Source organism: Myotis myotis, unplaced genomic scaffold (assembly GCF_014108235.1).
Source record: "Myotis myotis isolate mMyoMyo1 unplaced genomic scaffold, mMyoMyo1.p scaffold_m19_p_4, whole genome shotgun sequence".
Taxonomy (NCBI): domain Eukaryota; kingdom Metazoa; phylum Chordata; class Mammalia; order Chiroptera; family Vespertilionidae; genus Myotis; species Myotis myotis.
The window spans coordinates 23,539,705-23,555,519 of NW_023416346.1; the positions used below are offsets into that span (position 1 = coordinate 23,539,705).

General features: G+C 36.0%; 1 protein-coding gene across 10 annotated transcripts in view; it reads left to right on the forward strand.

Moving 5' to 3' along the window:
* ATP11C (ATPase phospholipid transporting 11C) overlaps positions 1-15,815 on the forward strand; it is a 226,964-nt gene that overhangs the window by 191,441 nt on the left and 19,708 nt on the right. For all 10 annotated transcript variants that reach the window (XM_036304609.1, XM_036304607.1, XM_036304606.1 and 7 more), the window contains exons 23-25: positions 6,034-6,093; positions 11,127-11,254; positions 15,081-15,216. In XM_036304609.1, coding sequence (XP_036160502.1) covers positions 6,034-6,093; positions 11,127-11,254; positions 15,081-15,216 — 324 coding nt within the window. The remainder of the gene's footprint in view (positions 1-6,033; positions 6,094-11,126; positions 11,255-15,080; positions 15,217-15,815) is intronic.

The following is a 15,815-nucleotide window of genomic DNA, read 5'->3' on the forward strand; positions in this document are numbered from 1 at the left end:
TGCTCAACCTCCCTGTCCTGCCCAGAGGTTCCTCAAAGCACAATTTTGAATCTATGAATATAAATTAAGCCACTCATTTTATGCATAATAAACCTGTCATACAAGAAGGTGAAGTAACTGGTCTAAAGTATGCAAATCATTTTTAGCCAACATAGCCCAGAAGTTGATCTTCTGTCCTATATACTGTTCAGTACAGTTTTGTAAAATTTTTTTCACTTTTCATTTTAAAATAATTTCTTACTTTAAAGAAGTTGAAAAATTATTGAAATAATCCTCATATACTCTTTGTCTAGCTTTTCCAACTGTTAACACCTTAGATAATCCATAACATAGTTATCAAGATTAGTAAATAGATATTATCTGGCACATTATTAACTAGTCTCCATGTGAAATTGGAATTTTGCCAGTGGTCTCACTGATACTGTTTTTGGTTGGTTTCAGGCTCACACTTGCACTTAGCTGTCATTTCTCCTTAGTTATCTTTAACTAGGGATAGTTCCTGTCTTTTGTCAACATTTTTTAATAATACTGGCCAGTTAGTTTGTACAATGTCTCTGAATCTGAGTTTGCCTAACGTTTGCTTATTATTGGATTCAGATCATACATTTTTTGGCACAAATACCACAAAAGCGATGTTGTAACTTGCTCAGTGCATTGTGTCAGTAGGTTGTCAATGTGTCACATTCTTGATAATGTTAACTTTGATAACTTGATCAAATTAATGTTTGGGGGTCTCAAGACCCTTCAACTTTGCTCTGTGTAATTTTATTTGAAAAGTACATTCTGGTGGTTGCCAGAGACTGGGGAAAGAGGGGAGGGATAGGTAGATGTTATTAAAGGGTGAAAACTTGCAACTACAGATAAATAAGTTCTGGAGAGCTAATGTACAGTATGGTAATTATAGTTAATCATATTCTATATACTTCAAAGTTGCTAAGACTCAAGATCGCAAATGTTCTCACCACAAAAAAAGAAATAATTGTGTGATATGATAGGGGTGTTAACTAACATTATTTTAGTAATCAGTTGTAATATATAAATGTATCAAATCAGCACATACACCTTAAACATACACAAAAAAGAAAAGCCAAAGTCACCTATGATCACCAAGTCTTGAAAACGGGCTGTTAGTGACAGAAGGAGACTTAACTTGCCGTAGCCTTAGAAGTGGTTTCCATAAAACACACACACACACACACACACACACACACACACACACACACACACACTAGTTAGTGGCTTCAGTACCCTCTATGAAGCCCTCCCTGTCTTGTGTACATTTGACCACTCTCATCATGTGTTTCCATTGTACCCCATAGAAACCATTGTTGAGACATATGTGACATCTTTCTTTGTATATCTACAAAGAAAAGTGTGTTCCTTCTACTGGACCATAAACCCTGTGATCCCCTGCCATAAAAAAGGGGAAAAAAAGCATTTGCTACTAAAACAGGTGTTTTGTTTTGAGTTAAAATCCATTCCTATTATTTATTTATTCTACTACTCAGATTGTCATAGATTTGGCTCCTCTGTTCTTTCAACATATCCCCATCATTTTTAAGTTTTTATTTTGTGATAAGAACAGTTAACCTGAGCTGTACCCACATAATAGCTTTAGAACTGTACAATACAGTATTGTTAAACTATAGGCACAACATTGTACAGCAGATCTCTATAACTTACTCGTCTTGCATAATTAAAACTTTATACCCATTGAGTAGCAATTCCCCATTCCTCCCTATCCCCATCCCCAACCTTTTTGAAGACTTCTTTATTTTTTAGTACCATATGATTTTCTAAGCTCTTCTTGTATTTTTACTGCTCCAGTACTAGAGTCGGACATTTCTTCAAGAAATACTGGTTTCTTTTATTTGCAAATGGTATTTAGAAATCAAGATCTGGGTACTAGTTGAACTCAGTCTGTGAACTGTTTATATGGATAATTTTAATGCCAGCCAACACCGCAAAGTTTAGTTTAACCTATCTCTTTTCCTTACATATAACTCCTTTTTCCAGTGATGAGAAACCTAGTTCTCATTCTCAATATGTTCACTTATTTGCTCAATCCTAGAATACACTTACAATAGTTTCAGAACTGTTAACTTACACTCCTAGGAAAAACAAACTAACTTGAGCAATATATTTGTGTGCATTTCTTTTTGTCTTTGGCCTTGGAGTGTACCAGTATAGTCAAAATACTGTTTCCAAAGTTCGTTTTTGTTTTTCCCCCCTTTTCAACCATTTCAGTGTGGTTATGTTATTTATTTGTAATATATTTAGGTTAAATTTTTGTTTTCATTCCAATTGGGTCCTTCCTCTCTAATCTTGACTGATTTTGATTAATTTTTGGTTATGTGAAACTGACATGGCTCTCCTCAAGTTGAGATTCTCTGATGATGTTGTATAGTGAGTTAATGCTCTAAATGAAAGGAAGATTATACAAGTGACTTTTCTCAAATACCTCTTTTACTTACACATGGCTTCTTTTCTAAAATAAGATATTTGAAGTCATCTGTAAATGCATACCAATAGACAGAACCAGTGGTAACATTGTTATGTGACCTGTACTTTTGTCTATACAAATTCATATATGTATACATCGTTTTCATACACTATATATACCGTTTTCCCCATTTTATTGAGTTACAATTCAAATAACAAAATTCACTGTAGTGTATAATACAGTGGCTTTTAATATATTCACTATGAAGTGCAACCATCACCACTATCTAATTCCAGAACATTTCCATCACCCCAGTAAGAAACCCCAAACCTATTAGCAGTCAGCCCCAAAACATACTGTTTGCACTTTGCCCTTTTTTAATATATTGTGAGCATTTTTTCACCCAGTTAAATATTCACCTAGAACACAATAATTGTGCAAAATACCCCCCCATGGACACTGAAGTAGTTTCCCCAACATCTTGATTTTCTTTTAGCACCAATCAGCATACATTTTAAACTGATCCTGCATACTCATTTTTTATTTCTATAATAGAAATTTACTAAAGATCTGAATTAGATTCTAGTTTATAGGTATATTATCAAGTTAATGTACCAGTTCTAAATGATTCAAGCAGCTAGAGTGTTTGATACCCTATATTTCACAGGAGGGAAAGCTTAGAAACTGCTTTTGTGTGTCAGTTTTCTTGTAATCAAGCCCAGGTCCTATTAACTTTGTATTTTCAAAAATAATATAACCGTCACATCAGGTTTACAGATTTTCCAAGACTCTGTTAACCAGTATCACCTGGTATCCAGGCCAAATATTGATGGTGATTAATAATGATAATTAACCCAGTATGTGTAATGTACTAGTACTTTGCAGTTTGACAAAAAAACACACTTCATTTTCTTATTTAATCCTCACAAATCTCCTATGAGGCAATTAGTATTATTTCCATTTAAAATATATGAAAAGTAGGGCTCATAGAATTTACATAACTTGCTTTTGGAGCCATCTAGGAGGTGACAGAACAAGATTTCCACAATAGCTTTACTGACTCTAATTCCAGGACTCTTGTACATCATAGTTTGGGTTTACCAAGCCTTGGACTCAGTAACTTAACAGCCCCACATGGAGATGGGTTGTTATTCTCTCTTACCTCTCCCTAGAAGGAGAGCTCATGAAGATTTGCCATAGAGATCTACCTACCAGTCTAATCCCTAATTCCAGAGGCTTGGTGTGCCTACCATTGTGGCCTGCAATTCATTCAACTGCCACCAGATGGAAGGAATACTCTGTTAAGGAAAACAAAACAAGCATTAGAATGGCTAATGGTTACCAGTGATCTGTAATTAATGGTTCCCAAATTGAGGGAATAATTTATGTAGGTGGTACCCTCTGTGTTCATAGAATCTCTATGTCCATTATCTCTTAGTTACTGACTTAGCAGTATTCCTTTTTCTAAAAATTTAAATTTATCTTTATTGTTAAAAGTATTATAGATGTCCCATTTTACCCCCCATTGACTCCCTCCACCCTGCACGCCCCCCCCCCCCGGGCCTACCACACTATTGCCTGTGTCTATGGGTTAGCATATATGCATATAAGTTTTTGGTTAATCTTTTCCAGTCCCCCCTCTCCCCTTCCTTCTGAGATTCATCAGTCTATTCCATGCTTCCATGTCTCCCGATCTATTTTATTTGTCACTTTATTTTGTTCATCCCAAAATGATTTCTAATACTTCTGGCCCTCTTTGGCTGAGATAAGAAGCCTTCTCCTGCATCTTCAATTTGCTATTGCCTCACCCCTGGAGTACTTCAGTGACAGATCTTATTTATGTTTCTCCATGCAGTCTACCTTGCATAATTCAGCCAGATTAATGTTTGGAAAATGCCACTTTTCAATTGTACTCCAGAAACTTTACTCTCCATTGTCTAAGGATTAGTCTGGCTTTTAAGGCACCCCACAGCCTCACCCTGTCTTGTTATCTGTTTAAAATACAGAAGGCCTTAACTTGGTTCCTGCTATTAACATATCCTATTCATGTTTAGCACCTAGTTCAGATGCTGATTCTTTATTTATTCAATCAACAAATGATTGAATGTGTTACCCTATGCCAAGCACTGTTTTAGGCCCTGAGAATTCATAATGGAATAAAACAGACTAAGTCCCTGTTCTCATGGAAATCACATCCTAGTAGGAAAGTCACACCTCCTCTTCCCACAAACTATCCCATAAATCCCATCAATCACTACCTCACAATTTAGAGGGTATAGAGGGGATAAATGGTGAGGAAAGGAGACTTGACTTGGAGTGGTGACCACACAATACAGAGTACATTTGATGTATTATAGAATTGTGCACCTAAAACCTATATAATTGTATTAACCAATAGCACACCATTTATTTCAATAAAAAAGAAAAGGTATGACTCTAGAAATGCTACGTACATTTTGCATTCTACTAGAATTGATACATACAATTGAGTGTTGCCCTTCCAGGTGATAAGCCCTTTGGAGCTATGGCATGTACTCTGATGCTGTATGAGTTATTCAAAACATGTATAGCACTTTTCTTTAGGAACATCCTCCAGAGCCTGTAGCATACTCACCTGAATATCCTCAGCTGTGGCAGATGCTCATCCTTTGAGGATGCATTGGATTTTTAAATACAGCCTCAGGTCTCCCAGTATAGAAAATTACCTAAGTGAGAATGTGTGACAGAAGGAAGTAGACTGGTTTTTTGACGTCTCAAAAATGGGCTCTTGAAGGTGCTTCCCAAAGGGAAATCCAGAGAAAACACAAGAAGATGACAAGCAGCACTCAGATAATGTCACAGCCTGCCTTATTTAAATTCTCAGCTTGAATTTTTTAAACCTGTGTTTCATATTCTCCCAATTAAATTTTAAGTCCTTTAGGAATAAGAAGTTTCGTTTGGGTTTTTTTATGTATGTCACCCACAGTGCCATCTTTGCATATAGTAAATGATCAATATTAATATGTCGATTGTTTGATGAGGCAGTGGTAAAGGCAGTAAAACATTAGCTGATACTGTTAGTGTCAACATACACTGTAATAATTTCCTGACTCTTATTGGCATTAATTGATTTAAAATACAGGGTGGGCAAAAGTAGGTTTATAGTTGTGAGTACATGAAACAGTTAATAAAGCTATTGTAATAATCATAACCTTCATGTCTTTTCCCATACGAACAACTGTAAACCTTTTGTCCTGCCCTGCATACACTTACAGCTTTATGTCATTCTACTTTATGATTTTGCAAATCTAATTGGCATTTAAGATGCAGTACTATTAGGTACTTGTATTGTGTGATTTAATTTCTTCACACAGAAGACTAGCAACAGCTTTTTATAAAGTGAGATCTCTCTTCTGCCTTGGTAGGGCAAAAGTTCTTATTAATATGAATTAATCATTTATTTTGGGGTTATTCACTTACAACTCTAGAATACAGACTTATTGCCTTCTGATGTTAGAAGGGCTTAGGACTGACTATATGTAATAGTTTCCTGTTTTAGTTTAAAAATTTGATTAATTGAAAACTAACGCTTTTCTCCATTTTCCCCCCAGAACCTTTGTTTCATTTTGCCACAATTTTTGTACCAGTTCTTCTGCGGATTCTCACAACAGGTTTGTTTCCCTAGTTGTTTGTTGTCATCTACTTTACATTTGCTATTAATAATTTGCCTTTTTATGTATTGGATTATAGGTATTGGAGAGGTATGTCTGAAGTAAAAGGAGGGTTGTTTTTTACTCAACTGTTAATCTTGGCTTGCATTTTGACAATAGCAAATGTTTGCGTTTTTGCTTTAACAGTGTTCTTATTACTTTGTTTTGAAAATTCTTTAATATATCTGATTAGAATTGAGATAACCTTTAAAAGAATATTCTGGGTTTTTTTCTTTGTATCAGTGTATACAATGTTTTCCAATAATCCTAAAATGTTATAGTTTAATATTTCATCAAATAATATCTCACACCTTTGCAGTTTCTCAGATTGGTTTTCTAGAGAAACGTTGACCTTTACTAGTAAGCTGGCCACAAAGCTGTGATTCCTGGATAAAACCTTGGATTACTTGAGTAACTCTACATTTTTTACCCTCTATTGTCTTCTGAACATTTATTGCATAAAGAATATGATATATGTTAACTTGATATTTAAGTGGCAGGATAAGCAGACACATTTGTCAGTTTGTTTTAACAACTGAAATGGATTTTGCATTGTTTCTAGTGGAAGTACAGCTAAATATAGGAACTATAATGCTCAGTGACTCAGAAATTTTCATAGGTAATTTGTGAGCAGTTCAGTGATTTTGCCAAGCTGAACTACTGGTAACGTCACCACAAGTATTACAGATTGAGTTTCTAAATTTCAAGGTATGTTTAATTCCTCATGGTAAGAAGTGATTTTTTTTTTCTAATTTCTTGGCAGAATTTTTAAGCGAATGTATTCTGTCAAAGGGAAATGACTGATCTCTTTGTCTTGGACTTACCTCTTTACCATTTGGTATGCTGTCTCTTACTTACATGGGTACTGCCATGTCATCAGCCACATAGGGCCAGTTAAGCAGATTGCTTTATGAATTAATCATCTAGCTGTAGGAAGTGCTATCAACTTTCTTGTATTCAAAACTTATAGTTTTAGCAACAGAGAGTTTTATGGATTCTGATGAGTCTGCTTTTCTTGAACATTGAAATTACTATTGATCCAAATGTTTCTAATTCTTCACTTAGATGAATGCAAGTATTAAAAAACATTTCAAATTTTGTTGCAAAATACTAAAGGGAAATTGGCTTAATCTGGTTAAAACATTGTTTTTTATTTTGGAATGAGCCTGTTGCTTTGTTATCTTTTTAAAACATGTTTACGAAGCACAAATTTTATGAAGAAAGGAAGGACTTACTCCTAATAAGGTCAGCTGAGATTCAGACTCTGGACTATCTGGGGTCTGTTTAGGTTACCTTAACTGCTTAGATTTTCATAGGAGTTGATGTTTGGCTTCGTTAGTTGCTCAACTAGTATGCTCATTCACTTAACAAATATATCTTGAGTGTCTAGTATGTGCCTGGCTAAGTGCTGGGGATACAACAATGATCAAAAATCTTACCCCCGTAATGCTGGGGGAAAAACAGACTACATTCAGATAAACATATTGTCAGTTGCTGATAAATGCTCTGAAGGGGGTGAAAAAGGATAACAAATGGATAGAGTGACTGGGGAAGAGGGCCACTATTTTAGAGAAGATGATTTTGAAAGTTCTCTCTGATGATGTGACCTTTAGGTGGAAATGTGAAGGATATAAGGGAAGGAGCTATATGGATGTCTTAAAGTAAACAGAAGGTTTCTGAGGTGGTGACCTGGGGTATAATATCTTTAGTTTTGAATTTGGCCTAGTACTCTGCGCTGAATGTAGCAACCTTTGTTGCAAATATTCTTGGAACCTTTTTCAATTTAGGTCCACATCAGGTGTTCTCTGCAAGCCTGAAATTTGGAGGGTTGTGCTATGGAGAAGTAGAAGTGGGACCAGGATTCTGATTCTTTAGAAAAAAGCAGGTCTTTCTTTAGCAAAACTAGAGTAGTACTGGTCATGAAAATAAGACGTTTAACAGTAAGTAACTAGGGGACAAGAGGAAACCCAGAACTTCTAAATCCAATTCCAAGATTCAAGGTTTACACTGAAGAAAATTTTCAAAGCTCAAGTCCCTTCCTAAGATAATGCTTTTTATGTCTTATTTCTAAAACCTGGTTCTCACTAGAGATTTATATATTAAAGGGGATAAGACTTTTTTCTGCAAAATACGTCAAACATGAGAGTAAAGCAGAAAAGTGTTATTAGATGTATGTACTACTTTTCTTATAAATAAATGAATGAATGAATAAATAAATAAATAAAACATTTACAACAGGTTTAACAAATAATATTATCAAGTAAAGTTGTTTTGAGGACATTCTATCTTCTCTAATTATGCATCTAAGAATTACAATTCTCTTTCATGTAACCTCAAACTACCATAATGGAACAAAAGCAGATTTTTTTAAAATACATATTTTTATTGATTTCAGAGAGGAAGGGAGAGGGAGAGAGAAAGAGAAACATCCATGATGAGAGAGAATGATGGATTGGCTGCCTCTTGCATGCCCCACACTGGGGATCCAGCCCGCAACCCGGGCATGTGCCCTGACCGGGAATTGAACCATGACCTCCTGGTTATTAGGTCGAGGCTCAACCAAGGAGCCACACCATCCAGGGCTCAAAAGTAGATTTTATTTTCATTTATCTCTGTTGTTGAAAGTATTACAGATGTTCCATCCCCCCCCCTCCTTGACTCCCTTAACGCTAGGCTTACGGCACCATTGTCTGTGTCCTTGGGTTATGCATATGCATATAAATTCTTTGGTTAATCTCTTTCCACCCCACCCTCTCCCCTGATGCTTCTTTTGTTTGAATGAAATTCAAGACTAAATTATACACCAATCAATCGGAAGATTTTTTTTTCAATTTTCTCATTAGCAAAAATGGGTAATTGTATATCAACAGACTAGTACTCTCCCTTGAGAATTCAGTAAAATATTTTTACTGAGTTTAAATCTTTGTATATGAGAAGTATCTCCATGTTCATTGAGAATTTTGCATGCATATTATCTTGCTTTGTTTCTACAATAGGTAAGAGTTGTCCCTTCCTCTAGGCTCCCCCAACTCTTTGTACTCTCACCACCCTGCCTCCCCCTCTGCAATTTGAGTGCCTCAGCTGACAGGGTACTAATCTTCTTTGTCCCCAGTGCTTGTCACTTAGTAAGCACTCAGTAAATGTTTTTGAAGTCAACTAATGAATGAACCAGTGTTCTATTCAAGTTCTCAACGTTTTGAGGCAACTCCCATTATGATAGTAAGTGAATCTTTATAACTATTGTTTGAAAATGCATAATTGTATTAATTTATGTCACATTTAAATACATTTTATTAATTAAAATAACATTTATATGTGTGAAAGTACAGATAAATATGGGATATTATTCATTCAGGCCATAGGTAATGGTTGTATGAAAACATCTAGCACTGTGTAGAAAAATACTGAACTCAATAAGTATATTCATTAAAATGAGGATCAGATAATACCTTAATTTTTTTCCATAAAGGAAAATTTACAATATCAGGTCAGTCTTTTCCAAATGTGCTGTGGCTTCCATTATCTACTCAATCATTCATCCAGTATTTATTGAATGCTTTTTATATGCCAAGTGCTGTCGTAAGAGCTGAAGGTTGTCAAAGCCCTCTAGCCAAACACCACCAGGAACACATTTGTAGTTGATCAAATTTTGTTTATTACCGGATGCAATGACAAAGAATATACACCATGAAGAACAGTGGGGCCTCTCAGGAAGAGAGTATTAGAAAGGTCTTATAAGATTTGGATTGAGTTAGGTAATTTGGGAAGGATTTAAGAAGATTGGGTGCTGTTAATTTTATGACTGGGCATTTTAGTAAATCTTACCCAGAAGGAATGAAGACTAGAAGGAGGCTAACCCTGTTATCGGTCAAGAAGCAACAGTTACTCATATTAGCCAGAATGGGGGTGTTGGTTATTATTTATGATTTGAAAAATATTCATGCTCTGTCTGTGTTCAGATGTGATCGTGGAGTGGTCTTGTTTTTGTTTTGATCCATCATAGTCACAGAATGGCCTTGTTTGATGTTGCATTTCTGTGAAATTGTGCATGTTTGGCAGGAGAACACCTATGCCTAGCTAAAAGTGACAGGTCAACTCTATGATGTCAGGGGCCGCTTTACTCTTTTTCAAGCTACAGCGATCTAATGTGAATTGAAACAAACAAAAAGTTGGGATAACAATAACTTATACCGGTCAAAATAGGCTTTAAAACAAAGACTGTAACAAGAAACAAAGAAGGACCCAGCAACTCCACTTCTTTATATCTAAAGAAACCTAAAACACTAAATCAAAAAGACATATACAATAAATAAAAAAAGGAAAGGAAAAAGACATATACATCCACATGTTCATTGTAGCATTATTTGCAATAGCCAAGATATAGAAGCAACAACAAAAATACACACACACACACACAATGGAATATGATTCATCCATAAAAAAGCATGAAGTCTTGCCATCTACAACAACATCAGTAGACCTAGAGGGTATTATGCTCAGTGAAATAAGTCAGAGAAAGACAACTGCCAGATGATCACTATATGTGGCATTTAAAAACCAAAATAAACAAGCAGAATAGAAACAAATTCATAGATACAGAGAACATTATGACAGTTGCCATATTTTGGGGGTGTTAGGACAGGATGGCTGAAGGGATTAAGAAGCACAAATTGGTGGTTAAAGAATAGTCATGGGAGGTAAAGTACAGTTTAGGGAATACAGTCAATAATATTGGAATTATGCATGGTGCCAGGTGGGTACTTGATTTATCAGGGGGGATCACTTTGTAAGTTATATAAATATCTAATCACAGGATTATACACCTGAAACTAATATAATATTGTCAACTGTAATTTAAAAACAAAAACATATTTAAAACATTTTTTAACTCCTTTTTCAAACTGTCTTGTTTTAGCTTGTGATTTTTTCCAACACAACCTCTTGAAAATGATTGTTCAGTACATTTTTTTTTCTTTCATTGTTTGTCATTTCAGCCACTGTATGATGCTGCTTACCTTACAATGTACAATATCTGCTTCACATCCTTGCCCATCCTAGCCTACAGTCTACTGGAACAGCACGTCAACATTGACACTCTGACATCAGATCCACGATTGTATATGTAAGTTAAACATTACAGTTAAGATTTCCTCAGACTTACAAAGTTGTGGGTTTCACTTTGTATGAGAAGGGAAGGACACAGACTGCCCACCTGGTTTGATCACATGATTCTCTGGCATTCAACAGGAAAATCGTATATTTCCTAGTTGTAGGTACTGTACTTGAATGTGTTTGAGCCATTTCGTTAAAAATCATTAATTCCTAAAACTTGCATCTACATTGTCGTAGAGTTCTGGAGTCTTAGAGGAAGACACGATATTTTAACTAGAAAAAAAAAAAACCTCACACAAAGATCTTTATTAGTTTAGAACATTGATTTCTACCTATAATAGATTGAACTGATGATATTGTTAGGACTTATCTTGTAAACTGCCCCTGAAGCATAGCTTCTCTCTCCCTTTGTTAGGCCCATTTGAAAACTGTTTGTTGAAGGAATTAATGCATCAAGCCATTATATCCATTTTGTGTCAGTTGGAAATGCATGTGTTTCTGTATGGATGGGGACTTAGCACTAGCCCCAGTTGCTTAACCTATGACTTAATTGGATTTTTATAAGTTAAGCCTTAAAGCTAAGGATAAAGATGTTAATTTACAGCAGATTATAAGCATTGCTAAATAGTGGATGTCAAGTGCAGTACATAGACTTGTGTGGCTTATTTGTATGAAGTGAATGTGTACAAATTAAGGGATTTCTTTAACCAGTATGACTCATAAAACTCACCTTAATTATTAGACCTAACCAGATTTATAAAATATATCATCATCATTTTAAAGGTATTTATTATGGGAATTTTCAAACATGCACAGAAGTAGCAAAAAAAATACTATTAATATGGTGAACTTCCCTGTCCTTACCACTCAGCTTCACCAATTATCAATACAGAGCCAGTTCTCTTTCATTAATAACCATCTCTGCTCCACCAAAGACTTATTTTGGAGCAAATATTAAGCATTGTCTAAAATAGTTATTTCAGTATGTTTGTCTTAATGATAAGGACTTAAAAATAACAGTACCCTATCATACCTTAAAATTTTACAAGTTCATAATATCACATATCCGGCCAATGTTCAGATTTTTCCAAGTGACTCATTTCTTTGAATTGCAGGCTTGTTTGGGTTTTTAAAAATATATATTTTATTGATTTTTTACAGAGAGGGAGGGAGCGAGATAGAGAGCTAGAAACATCGATGAGAGAGAGACATCGATCAGCCGCCTCCTGCACATCTCCTACCGTGGATGTGCCCGCAACCCAGGTACATGCCCTTGACCGGAATCGAATCTGGGACCTTTCAGTCCGCAGGCCGACGCTCTATCCACTGAGCTAAACCGGTTTCGGCTGCAGGCTTGTTTTAATGAGGACATAATGTCCATATGTTGCCGTTGGTTAATATGCTTCTTGAGTTTCTCTTTTTTTTTTCTTGAGTCTCTTTTAATCTGTAGGTTAACCTGGCAATATATTTGCTGATGATATGGGATCATTTATCTTATAGATTTCCCCTGATCTAGAGTTTGCTGATTGCATTGATGGCATCATTTAACGTTTTTCTTTTCCTGTATTTGTTACAAAGTGATAGTTAGATCTAGAGGGAATCATAGAAACCTTGGTTGAAATCTTACAGAGTATCATCTCCCATGCTCTCATTTAAAAAAAAAAATGAAGAACCAGGACCCAAAAATGACTTGCCTAAGAACACAGGGTATAACTAGAAGCCAAACTAAGATTAGAATTCAGTCCTCCTGATAATCAGCCCTGTGCTCTTCCCAGCAGGATGATCATTCTCAAACACTGAGCCAACAGTGTATTCTGTCTTATGACAACAACAAAAGTGAAGCCCAATAGTGCTATTGCTCTGATTTGAGTGGAGTTTGGGGAGCAGTGCACAGAATCCTTCCCATGCAGCCCCAGCAAGTGCTCAAGCTAATTGTCTGAGTTCCAGTTTTGGCTTTGCCACTCACTAATTGTGTGACCTGCACAGGTTACTTAACTGAAATGAGCCTCAATTTCATCTTCAGTAAAATCTGGGCAACAAGAACACCTAATCTGCAGTGGTTTTATGAGGGTTAGATGAGTGACAACACATAAAAGAACTTAAAACAGTGCCTGGAACATAGTAAGTGTTCATAGATTGTAGCTATTGATCTTATTCTAACACTCTCTTCCACTTGACTTCTGGACTGTGCTGAGCACTTTCATACATTAAGAATGTTGAAAAAAAGAAAACTGTTGAGCACAAATTATTGTAAGGGCTTTCTGAAGTTTTACTTATTGAACAGCAGGTGTAGGTAATGAACCATTTTGCATAGAGCATGGTTCTCAATCTTGGCTGCACATTAGAATCACCCGGGAATCTATTTAAAATCCTGATTTCTGGGCCTCATCCTCCGGAAATTCTCTTTGTTACTAATGTTGTGGCCCCACCCCATAACAAAGAAACAGAATTTCCAGAGGATGAGGCCCAGAAATCAGGATTTTAAAAAGATTCCCAGGTGATTCTAATGTGCAGCTAAGGTTGAGAACCACTGGCATAGAGTGTACACTTGCCACATCTGATGCAGAAATGAAAGCCATGACATACCTGTTGACCAGCCCAAAATTCAGTTTTCTTTGTGTGCTCTGATGAGACACTGCTCTTGGCCTGTCACTATAGATTACTCTACAGGTGAGGCACCTCCCTAAAGATCCTTGCAAGAATTGCCCAGCAACTGCCAGCCAATGAGGCTTTTGAGAGTCACTGTCATGGGCTGAGTGAGGCAGAAGGTAGTCCCTGTGTTTCCATACCTTCTCTGGAGTTACGTTACACACTGTGGGAAGATAGGCAGGGACATCATAGTATGTTAGTAATATTCTGACTTGTACTAAGAAGATTGTGCTATTTTTGACAGATTTTAAACTTTTGCTCTGTCCACATCCCATTTATCAAATCATGACTGTACAGCTTCAAACATGTTATTTGACTCAACTAAAAAAGTATAAAGGGCATCCCAAGACCAAAAAAGGTTAAGCTCCCAGGAAGAAATCTTGATTAAAAGAAACATTTTAACAATTGTAGTTGGGAAGCAGAAGTATCTTGGTTGAGAGCATATGATTTAGGTCACGTAAATCTAGAATTGTATATTAGCTCTGTCCCTTACTAAATGAGTGAACTCTGATGTGCTGCTACACTGGTGGTTCCCATACTTTACTGCATGGTAAAATCACCTGAGGAGCTTTAAAAATATCCTGATGCCCAGCTTAGTCTTATACCAATTAAATCAGACTGAGGTTGGGAGCCAGGCATCAGTGTTTTCAAAGATCCCCAGGTGATTCCAATGTGCATCAAAGTTTGGTATATCTTTTGAGGCTCCTTATCACTTACAGATAGGAGTGATAAAAATACCTATCTCATGTGGTTTTTATGTGGATAAAAATGGAATATATATATATATATATGTATATATATGTATATATACATATATATACATATATATATATATCTTATAACCTACTTTTCTGACATATAATAAGTGCTCAATAAATGGGAGCTAATTGATTATATTAATATATATCAATTATATAATTGAGTATATTATTGCTGTCAGGTGACCAGAATTTTAACATAGAAATGCTTGGACAGTTTACTTCATTACCTCAATCAGGAGGTGATTGCATAAAAATAAACCTGTGGTTCAGTCTGACCTTTTACTGAAAGCCTTTCAGTCCCTCAGAGCTACTCCTTTCATTATAACAGGGTCAAACTCCATGTGCACTTTTGGCAATTTACCATAACTTTAAATAAACAGACTACAGAGATTCATTAACCTGCATTTTCCCCCCATTTCTCAATAGGAAAATTTCTGGCAATGCCATGCTGCAGTGGGGCCCCTTCTTATATTGGACATTTCTGGCTGCATTTGAAGGGATAGTATTCTTCTTTGGGACTTATTTTCTTTTTCAGAATTCATCCCTAGAAGAAAATGCAAAGGTAAAAAAAATGACATTGTTCTTTTGGTATTATAAGTATGGCTTATCTTTTTTCCATGAGCACTGGATCAACTATACACATATTCTAATTGTAATCATTTTGCAATTTTTTTAAAGGTAGACTTATTCTCACAACTTCTTTAGAACAGTAGGAGTGTTGAAGAATAAAATCACTTCCTATGTGCATGGCTAACTAGAGAGCTTATGTGCAAAACGTTTGGAAGCTTAACTTAACTTGGCTGTAATTTTTATTGGATGAACAAAGTTCTTGGGACCTCAGACTTTGGGCCACTGCACTTTGATTTGAGCAAGGCTTTTTCTGTTTTAAAAGGAAAGTCTCTAGACCCACTCAGTTCTTATTCATAGTGGCCTTCCATGCTTGGAGTTCAAGGGGGTAACTGACATATGGAATTCCCTTCTCTTCCTCCTTCCCTTCCACATGGTAGCATAGTATTTTCCTGAAAGGCTACACTGATCCTGCCATTCCCTTCCCAGCAAGCACCAAATAGTTTAGCCCCGGCATTGGAATGATTTTGCCCTGTCTGCTGTGGAAGAGAATGGAATGATATCTTCCTACAGACACACAGTGGAAAATCAAAC